A 20,765-nucleotide genomic window follows, 5' to 3' on the forward strand; every position below is an offset into this window, starting at 1 on the left:
AGCCTGGCATGGTCCGCCGATGCCCGTGTGTGTGTGTGTGTGTGTGGGGGCCAGTGCCGAGAGGGGCCCTCCATGTGATGTGGGGAATATTTACAAGGCAAGGCTCGGCCGCTGTCCCTTAAGCCTTGTCACCGCGGCTTTTAAGGGCAATTTGGGGCGGCATTAACGACGTCTGAAAACACGTGATCGCAGCGACCGTGAGCTTTAAAAATGTTTGTTCTGGGAGAGTAAAGCAGGAGAGGAAGGGGATTTGGGAGCTCGCTCGCATCGGCGCTGGCCACTCTGAAGCTCGGGCGATGAACCGGCGACACCAGCGGTGCACGGCGCAGCTTCGGGTTCGACGCCTTGACACGCTGATGTGCACCATTGACCAGGATGTCTGGCAGGAAGATCTCGTCCGAATCGTTCAGCTCCACCAGTTCGGATTACCCCGAGAGCCCCGAGGACGCCGGCTGTCCCTTTTCGCGGCTGTTGAATGGGAAGAGCTCGGTTTCGGGGAGCAGATCGGCAGCCCGGCGGCGCGTTAACCTGGACTGTCTAGGAGCGAGCATCCGGAAACTTGTCCTTCCCACGGTAAAGAACACGATACATATTCCACCACTGCCTCATCTTTCTCACTTTACATGCCAGGCAACCCCTCTTGCCGCTGTTATGTTCTGAATGTTCCCAGAGGTGTATTTATTCTGTGCAAACGATTCCACCTCTCGGGTGCCTGACAACCTCTAATGTTTCAGGCTCACTTTGGGCAAGACGAGTGACCGCCTGTTAGTGTCTGTCTTTTGTTAATCGGTGGCTATCTGCAACTAACTGCCACAAGGGGTAGTTGGGGTAGGCACTATAACGACATTTAAAATATACTTGGACAGGTACATGGACTGATAGATATATATATATAGATAGATAGATATAGATAGATATAGATAGATAGATATAGATATAGATATGCCATTTATTGTCACTATACATGTACAGTGAGTGACTGGGAAGGTTTAGAGGAAATGGACCAACTGGGGAAATGTAGAAGCAAGGAGTTGCAAATGCCGGTTTACAAAAACATAGGACACAACGTGCTGGAGCAACTCAGCGCGTCAGGCAGCATCTCTGGAGAGAATGGACCCTTCTTCAAGCCTAGGGCAAATGTGACCTTTAGGACAAAGGGGGCATCTTGGTAGGCATGGGCCAGTTGGACTGTTTCCGTAATATATGACTCAGTGCCTCTATTTCGTACGGGGAAAAGTCTGAGATATCTTTATTGTTGACCATTTGAGACCCGACCCCGTCAAGTTATAGAGGCAAGTCTTTTCTAGTTAAACTCGATGTGAGATTTGGTATTTTTAGAAATAGCGATAACCCGCGATCTTTTAAGAAGCTTTCAGGCTTCGCCTAGTCATCAAATTCACGCACATGATTAACGATACTGATATTAGATGAGATCTGAAGAAGGGTCGCGACCCAAAACGTCGCCCGTCCAATCCCCCTCCCACACACACACACACACACACACACACAGATGCTGCAGAGTCCCTCCAGCACTTTGTGTGTTTAGCTGTATTTAACATCCAGTTCTGTGCAATCTCACGTTGATCACCTTGACGTATTGAGTGTCCGGAGTACAGTTCGCCTTTTCCATTTAAGTGCACTGACATAACTAATGCTTCAGAATAACTTTTATTTAGTATCACCCCCAACTCAAGTCTGATTGGCAATGTAATCTTTGGTGCTAATTCCAGGCAGCATCTTTGATTTTTGACCGTCTAATCAATTTAGAGAACGTCGTCATTTATCTAAGCGCTGCGCTGTTATTGCAGGGCATTATCAAATGAAGCCTCGTCTTTAAATCAGTTATCTCCATAACTCTCCTTAATTTATCAATAATAACCTGCACCTGCTGTACCATTAACCCCAACGAATGGGTTCACTCGTTTATGCTATTTCGCTCCTAGCTCGAAACGGAATTAGTTGGAAATGCAATAAATGCACCTGTGGATCAGATCATTGATCAAATGGTGGAGCAGATCCATGGGCCGAATCAGGAGATGTTTCGGGTCGAAAACTTTCTTCAGACCAGTTTGAACAAGAGTCTCGACCCGAAACATCACCTGTTCCTTTTCTCCAGAGATGCTGCCTGACCCGCTGAATTACTCCAGCTTTTTTAAATGTTTATCTTTGGTGTAAACCAGTGCCTATCGTATTACTTTATTCTCTACATTTTATTTAAGCTCCTCGGCTATTTTGTGTGATATGCAACAAATACAGCTTTTAGAATGTGTTCGAGTAAAATAAAGTTAGATTCTGATTAAATAGTTCATTCATCACATTGTGTGTGGATTATTTCAGCGTTTATCTTTATGAAGATAAACTCTGAAATAATTCACAGTTGGAGACAGACGAGATGAGGCAGGAACTAACAATGATGTATGGATTAATGGACTAACAACCTGATGTATTACTGCTGCTGACATTGGAAATTTGAATTAACGTTGCACCCAGTCTTGTACGATTTGCGTCTTTTCACACTTCGTTTCGAGCATTCGTCATGCGGACCCAAAATGCAAAACCAAATGCTGGCACCAGTGTGCCCTGGCGGGAGATCATCTAGCATTGCTGATTAGGAAGGGTTGAACTTGTATTTTTCCATTGTTTGGCTCGGATTTAATGGAGACATAGTCACCAAACCAACTGCTGAAATAGCTGGGTTATTAATGATACAAGTGGTGGACAAGTCGTCACCTAGCCATGTTGTCCAAAGATACTGTCATACCCGCGGAGTTACTCCAGCACTTTTTGGTCTTTGTTTTGTAAACCAGTATCTGCAGTTCCTTGTTTCTGCAAACGGAGCCGAGTTTTGCTTATTCCATGCAGCATCTTTGATTTTTAACCGTCTAAAGTTGCAGTCCCATGAGCAGAGTATCTCAGCCCTCGGTGTGCGCGTTGATTGGAAACATCCCGCAGGCCAGTTGCCTAGGAATCTGATCGTCCCTTCCGCCAAGGAAGGAGGCTAATAGGGTCACACACCCGTGGAAAATTGGAAATACAAGGATGGAGTTAAAGGGAAAGGGAGTATAGGAAAAGTTAAGAAAGACACCAGAATTAATGGGACAGAAAGCTCACTAAGGGACATGAGAGCATGGCCAAGTGAAATTGGAATCGATGTGAAAGGTGAGGTGAGTAATGGATTAAAAGTATTATATATGAATGCGCGAAGTATAAGAAGTAAAGTGGATGAGCTTGAGGCTCGGTTAGAGATTGGTAGATATGACATTGTCTCATTACAGAGACATGGCTGCAGGTGAATCGGGACTGGGAACCAAATATTCAGTCCTATAGAAAGGTCAGTCGGGTGGGCAGAGGAGGTGGGGTAGCTCTGTTGGTGAGGGATGAAATTCAGTCCTTTGCGAGGGGTGACATAGGGACCGACGATGTAGAGTCGCTGTGGATAGAATTGAGGAATTGTAAAGGTAACAAGACACTAATGGGAGTTATCTACAGGCCCCCAAACAGTAGCCTAGATATAGGGTGCAAGTTGCAGCAGGAGTTAAAATTGGCATGTAACAAAGGTAATGCCACTGTGGTTATGGGAGATTTCAATACGCAGGTAGACTGGGAAAATCAGGTTTGTTCTTGACCCCAAGAAAGGGAGTTTGTAGAGTGCCTCTGAGATGGATTCTTAGAGCAGATTGTACTGGAGCCTACCAGAGAGGTCAATGTTGGATTTAGTGTTGTCTAATGAACCAGATTTAATAAGGGAACTCAAGGTAAAGGAACTGCTAGGAGGTAGTGACCATAATATGATAAGTTTTAATCTGCAATTTGAGAGGGAGAAGGTTAAATCAGCAGTGTCAGTGTTGCAGTTGAACAAAGGGGACTATGAAGGCATGAGAGAGGAGCTGGCCAAGGTCGACTGAAAAAGCATCCTAGCAGATTGATGGTGGAACAGCAATGGCAGGAATTTCTGGGCATAATCCAGAGGATGCAGGATCATTTCATTCCAAAGAGGAAGAAAGATTATAAGGGGAGTAAGAGGCAACTGTGGCTGACAAGGGAATTTAGGGATGGTATAAAACTAAAAGAAAAGGTGTATAACATAGCATAGAGAAGCAGGAAGCCAGAGGATTGGGAAACCTTCAAAGGACATCAGAAGGTAACAAAAAGGGCAATATGGGAGGAAAAGACGAAGTATGAAGGTAAGCTCACCAATAATATAAAGGATAGTAAAAGCTTCTTTAGGAATGTTAAGAGAAAAATGTTAGTAAAGACAAATGTGGATCCCTTGAAGGCAGAAACAGGTGAAATTATTATGGGGAACAAGGAAATGGCAGAAGAGTTGAACGGGTACTTTGGTTCTGTCTTCACTAAGGAAGACACAAATAACCTCTCAGATGTACTAGATGGCAGAGGATCTAGGGAGACGGAGGAACTGAAAGAAATTTGCATTAGGCGAGAAATATTATTGGGTAGACTGATGGGGCTGAAGGCTGACAAATCCCCAGAGCCTGATGGTCTGCATCACAGGGTACTCAAGGAGGTGGCTCTAGAAATCGTTGATCATTTTCCAATGTTGTATAGATTCAGGATCAGTTCCTGTGGATTTAATGGTAGCTAATATTATCCCACTTTTCAAGAATGGAGTGAGCGAGAAAAAGGGGGAATTATAGACCAGTGAGCCTGACATCGGTGGTGTGAGAAATGCTGGAGTCAATTATTAAAGAGGTATTAATGGTGCATTTGGGTAGCAGTAAAAGGATTGATCGATCAGCATGGATTTATGAAGGGGAAATCCTGCTTGACAAATTTTTTGGAATTTTTTGAGCATGTGACAAGTAAAATTGATGAAGGGGAGCCAGTGGATGTAGTGTATCTGAACTTTTAGAAAGCCTTTGATAAGGTCCCACATGGAGATCAGTGGGCAAAATTAGAGCACATGGTATTGGGGGTAGAGTATTGACATGAATAGAGAATTGGTTCGCTGACAGGAACCAAAGTGTAGGAATAAACGGATCCCTTTCAGAATGGCAGGCAGTGACGAGTGGAATGCTGCAAGGCTCGGTGCTGGGGCCGCAACTATTTACAATATATATTAATGATTTGGATGATGGAATTAAAAGTAACACTCGCAAATTTGCAGATGACACAAAGCTGGGTGGCAGTGTGAACTGTGAAGAGGATGCTAGGAGGTTGCAGGGTTACTTGGACAGGTTGAGTGAGTGGGCAGATGCATGGCAGATGCAGTAAAAGGTTTATAAATGTGAGGTTATCCACTCTGGCGGCAAGAACAAGGAGGCAGATTATTATCTCAATGGTGTCCAATTAGGAAAAAGAGAAGTGCAACGTGACCTGGGTGTCCTTGTACACCAATCCTGGAAGTAAACATGTAGTTACAGCAGGCAGTGAAGAAAGCTAATGGCATGTTGGCCTTCATAACAAGAGGATTTGAGTATAGGAGTAAAGAGGTCCTTCTGCAGATGTACATGGCCCAGGTGAGACCACATCTGTAGTATTGTGTGCAGTTTTGGTCTCCTAATTTGAGGAAGGACATCCTTGCTATTGAGGGAGTGCAACATAGGTTTATGAGGTTAATCCCCGGGATGGCATGTCTGTCATATGAGGAGAGATTGCAAAGATTTGGCTTGTATTCATTTGAATTTAGAAGGATGAAGGGGATCTTATGAAACTTATAAAAGGACTGGACAAGCTAGATGCAGGAAAAATGTTCCCAATATTTGGGGAGTCTAGAACCAGGGGCCACAGTCTAAGAATAAATGGGAGGCCATTTCATGATCAAGAGAGTTTATTGTCATGTGTCCCTGATAGGACAATGAAATTCTTGCTTTGCTTTAGCACACCAGAACATAGTAGGCACAAATACAGAACAGATCAGTGAGTCCATATACCATTGTATAAATATATACACACATGAATAAATAAACTGATCAAGTGCAAGTAAACAGATTATGGGCTATTAATGTTCAGAGTTTGTCCGAGCAAAGTATAATAGCCTGATGGCTGTGGGGAAGTAGCTGTTCCTGAACCTGGCCGTTGCAGTCTTCAGACTCCTGTACCTTCTACCTGAAGGTAGTGGGGAGATGAGTGTATGGCCCAGATGCTGTGGGTCCTTGATGATGCTGCCAGCCTTTTTGAGGCAGCGACTATGATAGATCCCCTCGATGGACGGGAGGTCAGAGCTGATGATGGACTGGGCAGTGTTTACTACTTTTTGTAGTCTTTTCTGCTCCAGGTCGCTCGAGTTTCCGAACCAAGCCACGATGCAACCGGTCAGCATGCTCTCTACTGTGCACCTGTAGAAGTTGGAGAGAGTCCTCCTTGACATACCAACTCTCTGTAATCTTCTCAGGAAGTAGAGGCGCTGATGTGCTTTCTTTATGATTGGACCAGGAAAGATCTTCAGAGATATGCACGCCCAGGAATTTGAAGCTCTTGACCCTTTCCACCATCGACCCGTTGATATAAACGGGACTGTGGCTCCCCAATCTTCCCCTTCCAAAGTCCACAATCAGTTCCTTGGTTTTGCTGGCGTTGAGGGCCAGGTTATTGTGCTGGCACCTTTTGGTCAGTTTAAAACTAAGATGAGAAAAAAACTTTTTCACCCAGAGAGTTATGAATTTGTGGAATGTTCTGCCACAAAAGGCAGTAGAGGCCAATTCACTGGATCAATTTAAAAGAGTGAGATAGAGCTCTTGGGGCGAGCGGAATCAAGAGAAGGCAGGCACAGGTTGCTGGTTATGGATCAGCCATGATGGCAATGAATGGCTGGCTGGCTCGAAGGGCTGAATGGCCTCCTCCTGCACCTATTTTCTATGTTTCTGTGTACAAAACACAAAGTTGAGAATTGCTAGCGTCCATACAGATCCTCCATCTGTAAAATTTATTAATTCAAAATTAATCAATATAAACCACATGTTTTAGAAGAAAAGGTGGCTTCCAGAATCAATGTATAATATATCTTTTGAAATACTGAACATAAACAATTCAAAGTGTCACAGTAGCAACTTCATCTTTCTTGATTGTACAGTCTAGGCAGCATAAATGTTCATGACTGGTGCTAAATCTTACTTGATACATCATGATTTATCAAAGCATAACGTTCCATTGCTTGATCCCTGGTCAACACTAGAAGAACATTTAAAGCAAAAACTATAAAGGCGTGGGTGCCATTTCAGGCCGTTAATGATAACATAATTAGAAGGTGCAGGACCTAAATCAAAGAGTTAGAATTGAAGTAACTCAAATGAAAGAAATTATACATTTCAAAGAAAACATCCTCCGGATCATTGGTGACTGCTCCCATTCCAGTTTAATGGGCAACTGATAAGTCCAATGTGGGAATCGCAAACATCTCAAAATGAGGCAAGCGATGCCCGTTTGGTAGGGGGTGGATAGATTGTAAGGTCAGGTGCTCCTTTCACTATTTATCCAGACCTGTGCAAGGACCAGAGGATCTCTATACTATCCCGAATGCTCCCAATGCGGGATAAGAGTTTATATGCCAAAGATTCGCAGGACACAGTCAGAACGTTACCGTTTTTTTTTTAAGGTAGTTCTGAGCACATCTTTGAACCTTTTCCTTTATCCACCAGGGAATCTATTCACATGATAGAGCATTGAATTAAGTGGAAGATAGACACAAAAAGCTGGAGTAACTCAGTGGGACAGGCAGCATCTCTGGAGAGAAGAAATGGGTGACGTTTTAGTTTGCGACCCTTCTTCAGACTGGTTAGGGATTGGGGAAACGAGATATAGATGATGATGTAGAGAGAATTAAGTGGTTGTTTGGGAATATGTCATTTAGCATGAAAACAATATTACCTGTTCAAGGCGTGAGATGAGTGTAATAGGGGCTCTGAAAGTGGAAATTGGCCCAGAAAAAATATTCTGATCTTTACTTGCATATTCTTCTAGCAAGTTTTTGATTGGTTGATTGAAAGGTACAGGCTCTTCGGCTCATGGAGTCAATGCTGACCATCGATCACCAGTTAATGCTAGTTCTATGTTATTCCACATTCTCATCCACTGCTTACACACTAGGGGCAATTTACAGAGGCTAATTAATCTACAAACCTGCATGTCTTTGGGATGTGGGAGAAAACCGAAGCACCTGGAGGAAACCCACACAGTCACAGGGAGGCAGACACAAAATGCTGGAGTAACTCAGTGGGTGGGGCAGCATCTCCGGAGAGAAGGAATGGGCGACGTTTCAGGTCGAGACCCTTCCTCAGATGTCAGGGGAGGGGGCAGAACAAAGATAGAATATAGTCGGAGATAGGAAGACTAGTGGGAGAACGGGGAAGGGGATGGAGAGAGAAAGCAAGGGCTATCTGAAGTTAGAAAAGTCAATGTTCATACCGCTGGGGTGTAAACGACCCAAGCAAAATATGAGGTGCTGCTCCTCCAATTTGCGCTGGGCCTCTGACAATGGAGGAGGCTGAGGACAGAAAGGTCAGATTGGGAATGGGAGGGGGAGTTGAAGTGCTGAGCCACCGGGAGATCAGCTAGGTTAAGACGGACTGAGCGGCGGTGTTCAGTGAAACGATCGCCGAGTCCCGCCGAAGTAGGGAAGTTGACACCTGGAACTGCGTATACAGTAGATGAGGTTGGCGGAGGTGCAGGTGAACCTCTGCCTCACCTGGAAAGACTGTTTGGGTCCTTGGATGGAGTCGAGGGGGGAGGTAAAGGGACAGGTGTTGTATCTCCTGCGGTTGCAGGGGAAAGTACCTGGGGTTTGGGTGGGAAGGGCCGAGTTGACCATGGAGGTTCGGAGGGCACGGTCTCTGTGGGAAGCAGAAAGGGGCGGAGATGGGAAGATGTGGCCAGTAGTGGGATTCAGTTGGAGGTGGTGAAAATGTTGGAGGATTAAATGCTGTATGCAACGGCTGATGGGGTGGAAGGTGAGGACAAGGAGGACTCTGTCCTTGTTACGAATGGGGGGAGGGGGTGGAAGAGTGGAGCTGTGGGATATCGGAGAGATCCTAGTGAGAGCCTCATCTATAACGGAAGAGAGGAACCCCCGTTACCTAAAGAATGATCCAATGCCCTGGTATGGAACCGCTCATCCTGGGCGCAGATGCGGCAAAGATGGAGGAATTGGGAATAGGGGATAGAGTCTTTACAGGAAGCAGGGTGGGAAGAAGTGTAGTCAAGATAGCTATGGGAGTCAGTGGGTGTGTAGTAGATGTTGGTTAATAGTCTGTTTCCTGTGATGGAAACGGTGAGATATAGAAACGGTAGGGATGTCGGAGATGGTCCAAGTGAATTTGAGGCACGGGGAGAACGCGCCAACTCCACACAGGCAGCACTTGTTGTCAGGATTGAACACAGGCCTCTGGCGCTCAAAGGTAACAACTCTACTGGCTGCACCAATGTGCTACCCATATTTGAAGGACTTTAATGAAAATAAAGTAATTCATAAAGATTTGATTGTGACCAGTGTAACTATATTACTTTATTATTACTACTGACAAAAATTATCCGTGGTTGTGCAGTCTGGAAAGTAAATTTGGGTTGATATTAGTGCACAAATATCTATTTTTCCTAATTTAGTACCATGGCAATGCTCGCTGGTTGATATCTCCTTAGTTTCTATTTAATGAAAACTGCAGGTATGAATTTTACAGTCCATACACACTCATCAAACATTTGGTTGAAACCACATTCTGTTTACACACTCAGTACATAATGACACTACTGTAGTCATCTCTACTAGCTGTATCCGAGATATCATTAAGGGAAATATTGATGTTTGTGTTTTTCATCTTTTGTGTTTTCTGTTCCAGTCCTAATGATAAAAGAATGTGAGTTAATATTTTACATAAATGTTCCCTTGTTGCAGCATCATTAAGTTTGGCATCTGTCTTGAATGGTGATGTTGAGCAGTTGCTGCACAATCTATTAAACATTGTAGTAAAGCAGAAGTAGCCATTATCTATTGGAGAATATTCTACTAAAATGTCTGCGCACCGGTTAGCTTGAACTGATGGTGCTAAAGTATGAACCCATGATAGCAAAGATAAACCCTATTAATTCTTTGTTTTTCAGCATTGTGTCTGAAAAATGTGGTTCTTTTTTTAAATGTGTGAAGGGCTGATTTATGAAGAAAATTAGCAATCGTGGGGATTGCTGATGCCAGAATCTAATAAATCTTCTCCATACAGTGTCTCTTCCAGAGTGTATTTCATCCAATGTAGGATATGTATGAGAATTCTGAGCAACCGTAAATGGAACTAAGGGCATTTCACATATTCTTGATCTAGTGGAAAAAAACCCGGCAGGTTTTAATTTGAGCAGTCAGCACAATATTTCGGCCAATGAAACTGCTGCCTCCCCTGGATTAAATTCTGACTTCTGATACTGACTGTGTGCAGTTTGCATGTTCTCCAGGTGTTCAAATAGGTTTCCCCTGGGTATTCAATTTTATCCCCACATTTCAAAGATGTGTACAGGTTGCTTGGTCATTATAAATCCATCTGTGCACGAAGTATGGGGGTGACAGGTATAATCTGTGGGGATTGATAGGAATGTGTGGAGTATAATAGAGGATTGGTGTAAATTGGTGCATGATGTTCAGTGCAGTCTTGGTGGGCTGAAGGGCTATATCCACCTTGTATGAACCTGACACTGAAGGCTTTGAGACAAAATTCTTCCGTGATATCATTATTGATTCTACCATGTTCTTGAGTAATTTGGACATCTCTGTTGAACTGTATTGCTATTTACCTTTGTGATGATTGTTTAACTAATTTGTAATATTTGTTCTGATGCTTTTATAGACGATAGACAATAGGTGCAGCAGTAGGCCATTCGGCACTTCGAGCCAGCACCGCCATTCAATGTGATCATGGCTGATCATCCCCAATCAGTACCCCATTCCTGCCTTCTCCCCATATCCCCTGACTCCACTATCTTTAAGAGCCCTATCTAGCTCTCTCTTGAAAGTATCCAGAGAACGGGCCCCCACTGCCCTGTGAGGCAGAGAATTCCACTGACTCGCAACTCTCTGTGAGAAAAAGTGTTTCCTCGTCTCCGTACTAAATGGCTTACCCCTTATTCTTAAACTGTGCCCCTGGTTCTGGACTCCCCCAACATCGGAACATGTTTCCTGCCTCAAGTGTGTCCAAACCCTTAACAATCCTATATGTTTCAATAAGATCCCCTCTCCTTCTTCTAAACTCCAGAGTGTACAAGCCCAGCCGCTCCATTCTCTCAGCATATGACAGTCCCGCCATCCCGGGAATTAACCTTGTAAACCTACGCTGCACGCCCTCAATAGCAAGAATGTCCTTCCTCAAACTAGGGGACCAAAACTGCACACAATACTCCAGGTGTGGTCTCATTAGGGCCCTGTACAAGTGCAGAAGGACCTGTTTGCTCCTATACTCGACTTTTCTTGTTATAAAGGCCAACATGCCATTCGCTTTCTTCACTGCCTGCTGTACCTGCGTGCTTACTTTCAGAGATTGATGAACAAGTACCCCCAGATCCTTGTTTTCTAATAGAATTGGTATATTTCTTTGTTCGTTTAAAATGATGAAAAGAACACTTTTACTACAAAAGTAATTAGAGCTTAGATAGCACCACTGTTGTAGATAAAAGATTCCTGGATACTTTACAAAGTTGTATGGCTATCAAACCAAAATAGCAAAAATAATCAAGGATGCCAAATGGTTTAATGCTTCCTTTATTATCACGTGCACCAAGGTACAGTGAAGTTGTTTTTGCATATTGATCAGTATGAATACTGCCATACCTAAGTACAACTACTACATATTACATAGAAACAGTGCACGGAGTCTAAATGCAAGTTACCCAAAATGTTTATTCTTTGAGAAAGCAACCAACATAATCAATGACCACTCACACCGCTATCGTTTTCTCTGCTCCCATCTCCCATCGGGCACGATACAAAAACGTGAAAGCATGCACTGCCAAATTTAAGTAGAACTTCTTTCCTGCAGTTATTAGACTTTTGAAAGGATCACTCATTTAATAGGGATACATTTCCTGATCTTCCAATCTACCTCATTGTGGCCTTTGCATTTTTATCTCTGTACTCTTTTTGTAGCTGTTACACTATTACGCGCTCTGTTTATTTTCTCTTCTGTACTTCCTAATGTAATCATGATTTGACTGGATAAAATGCAAAACAAAGTTTTGCATTGTATATTGTTAATGTGACAATAAGAAATCATTACCAAATAAGAATTTGAATTAAAATTTCCATTGCAGTTTAAAGGAGATGATTTTCTCTGTGCACAAAGTGTAAGGGATTTCAAAACCTTTTCTATTCTTTATTATTTTGTTGTACTTTTGTAGTATGGGTGGCACGGTGGCGCAGCGGTAGAGTTGCTGCTTTACCATGCCACAGAGCTGGGTTTGTTCCTGACTGGTGATGTCTGTATAGAGTTGGAACGTTCTCTCGGTAACTGTGTGGGTTTTCTCCCAGTGCACAGGTTTCCTCCCACATTCCAAAGATGTACAGTTTTGTAGGTTAATTTGGCTTCAGTAAAATTGTAAATTGTCCCGTTTGCAGTGTATGCGGATAGTTGGTCAGCACGGACTCGGTGGGCTGAAGGGCCTGTTTCTCAGTATGCAAGCTTTAGTGTGTAAATCTAAAGTTGGCGAAACATTGCTGATTGACATTGTGACTGGATATATGGATCGATCTGTTTGTAGCCTCCTGAGACCTGGTAATAATTATCCTCTTCTGTGATAAGACTATGAGCATTTAAAGGAAGAAACTACTACCCTGTACTATTAAACCAATGGTTAAGAATATCAATATTTTAGACTATGTATTTTCCCAATAATATGTGCTTTTTATCTTATGACTAGAGGCAGGATATTTAGGCACTACAAAAACTCTGAAATAGTCAGACAAAAAGGCATAATAATTTTTTTTTTAAAGGCACGAAAATGCATTTTTAACAAAAAAAGGCATGAAAAGGCATTTACTTCCACCACCAAAATATGGTTAAAAATAATAATATAAAGGTATACTTAAATGACCAAAGTTGCCTGATTGCACAAATTTATTAGCATTTTTTTTTTCAAATATCTGGTGTTAAACTATGCCTTCTGTCAGACAGAGTATGCTTCACTTGTGAAAAACTTCTTTCTACCCCAACTGAGGTCACTGGTGCATACTCGAGACGAGCTACAGACTCTACATTCATGTTGACATCTTGTGTATTACAACTACCTTTGAGAACTTTAGCTATATTTTGTATTTCTTCAAGATCTTTGTTAGCTAAAATCACTCTCTCACATTTTTCCGTGTATGTCTTTACTTGTGTTAGCTTGTGGGAAGTTTGAAAATTGGAAGCAATAAACACAAGATCGCCATGGAAGGACATTTTCTGTATGATTTCACTGATGATCTTGTCGGCAGCAGATTCTTTTTCTTCAAAAAAGTCTGTGGAATTCTCTGCCTCAGAGGGCAGTGGAGGCAGGTTCTCTGGATGCTTTCAAGAGAGAGCTAGATAGGGCTCTTAAAAATAGCGGAGTCAGGGGATATGGGGAGAAGGCATTTGTCCTGTGTATGTATATTTGCTTCGGACATTTTGCAGGATCATCAACGAAGATCACTACTAATCCGACCTGTTTTAATTTGGCACTCTCTGTGCCACCTCTGTACCATCCGTGAAGAGGCCATCGAGTAGGGAGGCTTTTCAGATTAAAGTGTAATTGAGAAACATAGATTGAAAGAAGGAAGGATGTAATACAAGTTATTTTTAAATTGTGAGCAATGTTCAGATTGAGGAGAGATAAAAGGGAAAAGCAAAACAGTGAAGTGTGTATGTTTATTTTTTTAAATAGATCTGTAAACAGTTTCTGCATTTCCCTTTCATCTCTCTCCTCAATCTGAACATTGCTCACAATTTAAAAATAACTTGCATTTCTTCCTTCCTTCAGTCCATGTTTCTCAATGGGTGCACTTTAATCTAGTTGATTTGAAAAGCCTCTCTACTTGATGGCCTTTTCACAGATGGTCCAGAGCCATCTTGCCTCGATCTTCGCAAATCCATCAGGAATGCCAAAAGGCAATACCTCTCCAAGGTTAAATCCCACCATAGCTTGAACACCTGTCGGCTGTGGCAAAGCTTGATTACTAAAACTGGTTATAAAGCGAAGTCAGGCAGCATTGCTGGCGATAGTGTGTCCCTCCCTGATGAACTTAATGCATTCTATGCTTGCTACGACATCCACCCTGACAGACTCGAGTGTGTCTGTTCCCACGGTCACTGTAGAAGTAAGATCGACCTTCCTGATGCTGACCCCATGAAAAGCAGCTGGCCCGGCGGGAGTCCCAGACCACATCCTTGGGACCTACGCAGACCAATTAGCAGGAGTATTTACAACCATCTTTAACCTCTCCCTACTCCATTCTGAGGTACCCACCTGCTTCAATAAAATCACTATCATTCCGGTGTCAAGGAAAAACAACATCTCCTGCCTTCATGACTACCGACCAGTGGCCTTGACATTCACCACCATGAAGTGCTTTGAATCGCTAGTTATGGAGCATATTAACTCCAGCCTACCAAGCAGCCTTGTCCTACTGTTACAGGTACTGTTAAAACTGGTTCTTGGCTGATGCCATCTCGCTGGGCCTACATTCATTCCTGGAACACCTGGATAAGGACACCTACATCCGAGTCTTATTCACCACTATAGCTCTGCTTAATTGCCATTATCCCAAACAAGCTCATTTCCAAACTCGTGGAATTTAGAGTCAACACTCCCCTTTGCAACTGGATCCTTGCCATCCTGATCCACTGACCACAGCCAGTGAGGATAGACGACAAATCACCTTCCACAATAATTCTCAACACTGGTGCCCCGCAAGGAAGCATTCTCAGCCCCCTTTTATACTCCTTGTACACTCCCAACTGCCAAATACCAATCCAACTTAATCTACAGGTTTGCAGACAACACCAGTGTAGTGAGTGGTTATCGAATAATGACAAGACAGAGTAGGGAAAGACGATTGAGAAGATTGTGACTTGGTGCCAAGACTACAACCTCTCCCTCAATGTCAGCAAGACAATGGAGATAGGTTTTGACTATAGGAAGCAAAGTTGTACACACGCCCTAGTCTACACTCCAGTTCGTCCCAGCTGTTGTCAGGCAAATGAAAAAAATACTCTCATAAGTTAGTGTAGTCCTGACCTCCCATTTACCTCATTGGAGACCTTTGAACTTTCTTTAATTGGACTTCATCGGACTTCAATGTTACATCTTCGCACTAAATGTTCTATTCTTCATCAGTGCGCGTGGATAGCTTGCTGTATTTGTAGATAGTCTTTTCTTTGAGTGGATAGCATGTAAACAAAAGATTGTCACTGTACCTTGATACACGTGACAATAATAAACTAACTACCTTAATTTTCAGGTTGTTCAGTTGTAATTTTTGCAAATACCACTTTAAAGATTTGTTTATAGCTGAACCATAACTAATCTGTCAATAGTGTGAACCTATGTTGGGTGTAGACCCTGATTCACTCTATTACAGTGATTTAATACTAAGTTTATTGGCAAGGAATGCTGAATTGCCGACAGTAGTTTCCAGATTTCCATGTTTAAATGCACGTGTAAGATTGAATAGGACTGAGAGATTTACCCAGTTATAACTATCCATGTTGAAAGCTTCACTGCAAAGTCCAGGTCATTGATTTTAATATTCACTCTGATTTATATTTTGTTTGGAAGTACCTGGTTTTTTTTTTACTCTTTCTGTATTCTGTGTGTAGATATTCTACAGATTTGGTGACTAACATGATTCATTTCATAGTTTTGTCTCAATATTGAAAGAAACAGGAAAAATGTAAATGGAGAGTTGAGGAATATTTACATAACCAACTGCACCACAATACCATGTCACTGTAAATGGAGTTTAACTTTACATGAATTTAAAATACATAATTTTAGTTTCAACTTTTGGTTATGAGGCAATCCTAAGATTGTAAGAACCAGTCTGAACAAGGGTCTCGACCCGAAACGTCACCCATTCTTTCTCTCCAGAGATACTACCTCTCCCGCTGAGTTATCCCAGCATTTTATGTCTACCTAAGAATGTAAAAAATGTTTATGCAAAGTGCTACTCTCCATTTGGATGAATGTGTTGGAAAATTGCAGATGTACAAACTCAGCACTCGTAGTCAGTATTGAACCCGGGTCTTGGGCACTGTAAGGTAGCAACTCTACCATTGCGCTGCTGTGTCAACCCAGGTTCACATCAAGTACAGCAGAGTTATGGGCCAGTCCCACTTAGGCGATTTTTCAGGCGACTTCCTTCACTAGCCCGTTATGCTAAGTGGGACAGGGCGAGCGGGGGCAGCAATGTCTGAGTGAAATTCACACGGTGCAAAGCCAAGGTGATATCGCGATGAACAGGAAGGTTGCTATGTCGCTCTTCAAGGGAGATGCTAAATGCATTTCGTTGTCTCTGTACTGTACACTGACAATGACAATTAAAATTGAATCTGAATCTGAATCTGAATCTGTTGGCGCTGTAATTAAGACAGCGAAACCACAGTGTACGATAAGTCCTTTAAAAGAGGGGGGGGGGGAGGGAGAGGGGGGAGAAGGAGTGGAGACAACTTTTAAGAAGCTAGAGATATGCGGCTGTGAAACACGGTGGACAATAACATTACCAGTCGGTTATCCTTGCTTCTGAAAACTACTACTTACTTGTTTTTCTTCCCAATTGGCGACCATAATGAGGTCGCGACTAGTTCCCAGAATGCGGGAACTTCACACGACCATGAAGGCGACTCCCCGGCAACCACCCGCGAACATGTGGTGACTGCATAATCTCCTGCAGTTGCCTAAAAAAGGCGCCTAAGTGGGACGGGCTTCATAAGGCTTTAAAACTACAGAGTTACCAGGTAGCATCCTAGACAATAGATGCAAGAGTATGCCATTTGGCCCTTCGAACCAGCACTGCCATTCAATGTGATCATGGCTGATCATCCACAATCAGTACCCTGCTCCTGCCTTCTCCCCATATCCCCTAACTCTGCTATCTTTAAGAACCCTATCTAGCTCTCTCTTGAATGTATCCAGAGAACCAGCCTCCACTGCCCTCTGAGGCAGTGAATTCCACAGACTCACAACTCTCTATGTGAAAAAGTGTTTCCTCATCTCCGTTCTAGATGGCTTACCCCTTATTCTTAAACTGTGGCCCCTGGTTCTGGACTCCCCCAACATCGGGAAAATGTTTCCTGCCCCTAGTGTGTCCAAACCCTCAACAATCTTATATGTTTCAATAAGATACCCTCTCATCCTTCTAAATTTCTGAGTATACAAGCCCAGCTGCTCCATTCTCTCAGCATATGACAGTCCCGCCATCCTGGGAATTAACCTTGTGAACCTACGCTGCACTTCCTCAATAGCAAGAATGTCCTTCCTCAAATTTGGAGATCAAAACTGCACACAATACTCCAGGTGTGGTCTCACTGGGACCCTGTACAACTGCTAGGACCTCTTTGGTCCCATTCTCAACTCCTCTTGTTATGATGGACTTACCTGGATTTTTTACCTTGTCTACTCATCTGGACGCTCACAGCAGCGGCTGCGGAGGGTTGAGATCCCGATCTCGGGGGAAAATGGAGGAGGACTGGGCAATTTTTGTGCTTTCCACCACAGTGATGAATGCTGTGGTGGATGTTTGTGTTCAATTTTTATTGTGTTTTTGAGTGTTCTTTTTCATTATACCGCTGCCGGCAAATTCATTTCACTTGCACTTTATGTGCAAGTGACAAATAAAACTGATTGATTGAGTGATTGATTAACACCAATATGCCATTTGCTTTCTTCACTGCCTGCTGTACCTGCATGCTTACTTTCATTGACTGATGTACAAGGACCCCCAGATCTCGTTGTACTTCCCCTTTTCCCAACTTGACACCATTTAGATAATAATCTGCCTTCCTGTTTTTGCTACCAAAGTGGATAACCTCACATTTATCCGCATTAAACTGCATCTGCCCACTCACCCAACCTGTCCAAGTCACCCTGCCTTCTCATAGCATCCTCCTCACAGTTCGCACTGCCACCCAGCTTTGTGTCATCTGCAAATTTACTAATGCTACTTTGAATCCCTTCATCTAAATCATAAATTTTGCATTTAAATATTAGTAAAAGCTGACGGGAGAGCCATCATTTTTGTTTATATTTCTTATATTTTGGTAAATTAAATGTTTTGATATCTTGGCCATTGGTGATTAAAGTTCTTCTTTTGTAAATGTAAGACTAGACTGTAACTGGTGATTTAAGGCGATGCCGATGAATTGCATCGTATTTGGAATAGATATCACTCTCAGTACAAATATTCTTCACATGCCACTGAAGAATTCCCACAGTTATCTTCACTGTACTTCCTCCAATCCTGTCTCCAGTAGGGATATCATTTTAGTCTCAAAGTCATTTCTACCGTCATCATATTTGTTATAATGGCAAGAGCGCCAGAAACCTGAGTTGGATCCCGAACTCGGGTGCTGCCAGTGCAGAGTTTGAATGTTCTCCCTGTGACCACATGAAATGAAATGATTCAATTAATTGTCATTGTCAGTGTACAGTACAGAGACAACGAAATGCATTTTTAGCATCTCCCTTGAAAGGGAGACACAGGGCGTCGCGGTGTGCCCGCGCCTGCCGCCGTAATTACATTCCATTACACACAGGCAAAGGTGGGTGAAGTGTCTTGCCCAAGGACACAACGACAGTATGCACTCCAAGCGGGATTTGAACCGGCTACCTTCCGGTCGCCAGCCGAACTCTTAGCCCATTGTGCTATCTGTCGCCCATGGATTTCCTCCAGGTGCTCTGGTGTCTTCCCACCTCCCAAAGATGTGCAGACTTGTAGGTTAAAGTGGTTGAGAAAGTAGGGTAACATAAAACTAGTGTGAATGGGTGATCAATGGTCAGCGTGGACTCCGCGTGGACCCCGTTTTCATGCTGTATCTCTAAACTAAACTAAATTTCCACTGGTATGCCCTAGAGATATTTTTCTCTCCTTGAACAATGGCGCTTACCTACCATTGACTGAGCCCTTCACCAGATCTGTTATATTTCTTGCTCCTCTGCCTTTCCTGGGTAGAGTTTCCCTGGTCTTTGTCTTCCACCCCTCGAGCCTTCACATCTAAGACATCGTCTTTCACCAGTTTCATTACCAGTTTATCTCTTTACATTAGCACAGCCTGACATACTAGACATGATATTTAGACGGTTACACAAAAAAGCTGGAGAAACTCAGCGGGTGCAGCAGCATCTATGGAGCGAAGGAAAAAAGGATTTTTCCTTCGCTCCATAGATGCTGCTGCACCCGCTGAGTTTCTCCAGCTTTTTTGTGTAACCTTCGATTCTCCAGCATCTGCAGTTCCCTCTTAAACATATGATATTTAGACCTGTGTTTCCCATCTTCTTGCATTCCTTTGTATTTTCACCCTTTAACAATTCTCATGCCTTTTGCTTCTTTTTAAAATTTCTCTTACTGCCCATATTATCCCATTAACCCATCGACCTACTAGATGACCTATACAACCTATCACCACAACAACACTGGCCTTATCCTATCAGAGATATTCCCAGTCCTATCCATCCCACCTCCATTTTCTCTGCAATATTGTCCTTCTCCCTTTCCCATTTCTGATGAAGGGTTTTTGACCTAACACACTAACCCTGTTTTTCTTACCGCTTGATCTGTTGAGTGTTTCCAAAATTTTCTGAGTCATTTCAGATTTCCACCAGCTGTAGATTTTTGATTTACATCAGTACTTTTGAAGTGTAGTTATCATTGTTATGCATGTAACAAGACAGCCAAATTGCACAAGAAAATGTACCAGAAAAATTATGCTATCATGTTAAGTCCATTTTTTTTAGTGATGGTGGTTAAGCAATAAATGTTGGCAGAAAATGCAGATTGGTGTTTTTCAATTCTTTAGAATAGTTCTGTGGAATATTTAATGGCAATCTGAAAAATTCTTCTCTATCCTGGTTTAACATCACATCTAATAGAAGCCACCTCCAACTGGTCTTGTTAAAAATATATAGCACTTGTCCAGCACTGCACTCAAGTGTCAGTCAAGATTTTGTGCTCAAGGCTTTAGTGCAGTTCTTGAACATGCACCCTTTTGACTCGGAGGCAAGAATGCTAGCGTGAGCCATGGCAGAGAGAAATTAATAGGGAAATGGTGCATTTTATTAAGACAATGCAGTCCCCATGGAAAATCCTTATTGAGCAACATCTTGACTGTGCAAAGGTTAATGGGCTGAGAATGTCACACTCCCAATGGCACTTCTTGAAAAGACTTTCATCTGGGTTCCATCCTTAGAAAGCATGGCATCTCTTTCCACTGTTATGCAGATGATACCCAGCTTTATTTGCCGCTGAGGGGGGAAGACGCCTTTTCTGTAAAATCGCTTCTGTCTTGTCTTGATGACATTAAGTCCTGGTTGGCCCTAAACTTTCTTGGATTTAATGAAAAGAAGACAGAGGTGATTTTATTTGATCCCAATGGCTGCCGTGAACCTCCATTTGTTGATTTAGGTCCATTGTCAAGGTACGTGAAGCCAACAGTTGTGAACCTGGGTTTTAGGATGGACAGTGACTTTAAATTAGATCGCCAAATATGCGCGGTGGTTAAGTCCAGCTTCTTTCACCTAAGGAAGCTGGCGAAGGTGAAGCCCATTCTCGAGCGGCAGCATTCTGAGACAGTAATCCATGCCTTTATTACATCTAGGCTGGATTACTG

At 42.9% G+C, this 20,765-nt stretch overlaps 1 protein-coding gene across 1 annotated transcript in view; it reads left to right on the forward strand.

The window, feature by feature from the left end:
* Window positions 1–258: 258 nt before the first annotated feature.
* The window catches only part of gucy1a2 (guanylate cyclase 1, soluble, alpha 2), a 142,603-nt gene continuing 122,096 nt past the window's right edge, over window positions 259–20,765 (forward strand). Inside the window, exon 1 of the mRNA XM_055637048.1 lies at window positions 259–573. Within this exon, the coding sequence (XP_055493023.1) occupies window positions 376–573 (198 nt within the window). The 5' untranslated portion in view covers window positions 259–375. The remainder of the gene's footprint in view (window positions 574–20,765) is intronic.

Source organism: Leucoraja erinacea, chromosome 6 (genome assembly GCF_028641065.1).
Source record: "Leucoraja erinacea ecotype New England chromosome 6, Leri_hhj_1, whole genome shotgun sequence".
In the NCBI taxonomy this organism is placed as follows: Eukaryota; Metazoa; Chordata; class Chondrichthyes; order Rajiformes; family Rajidae; genus Leucoraja; species Leucoraja erinaceus.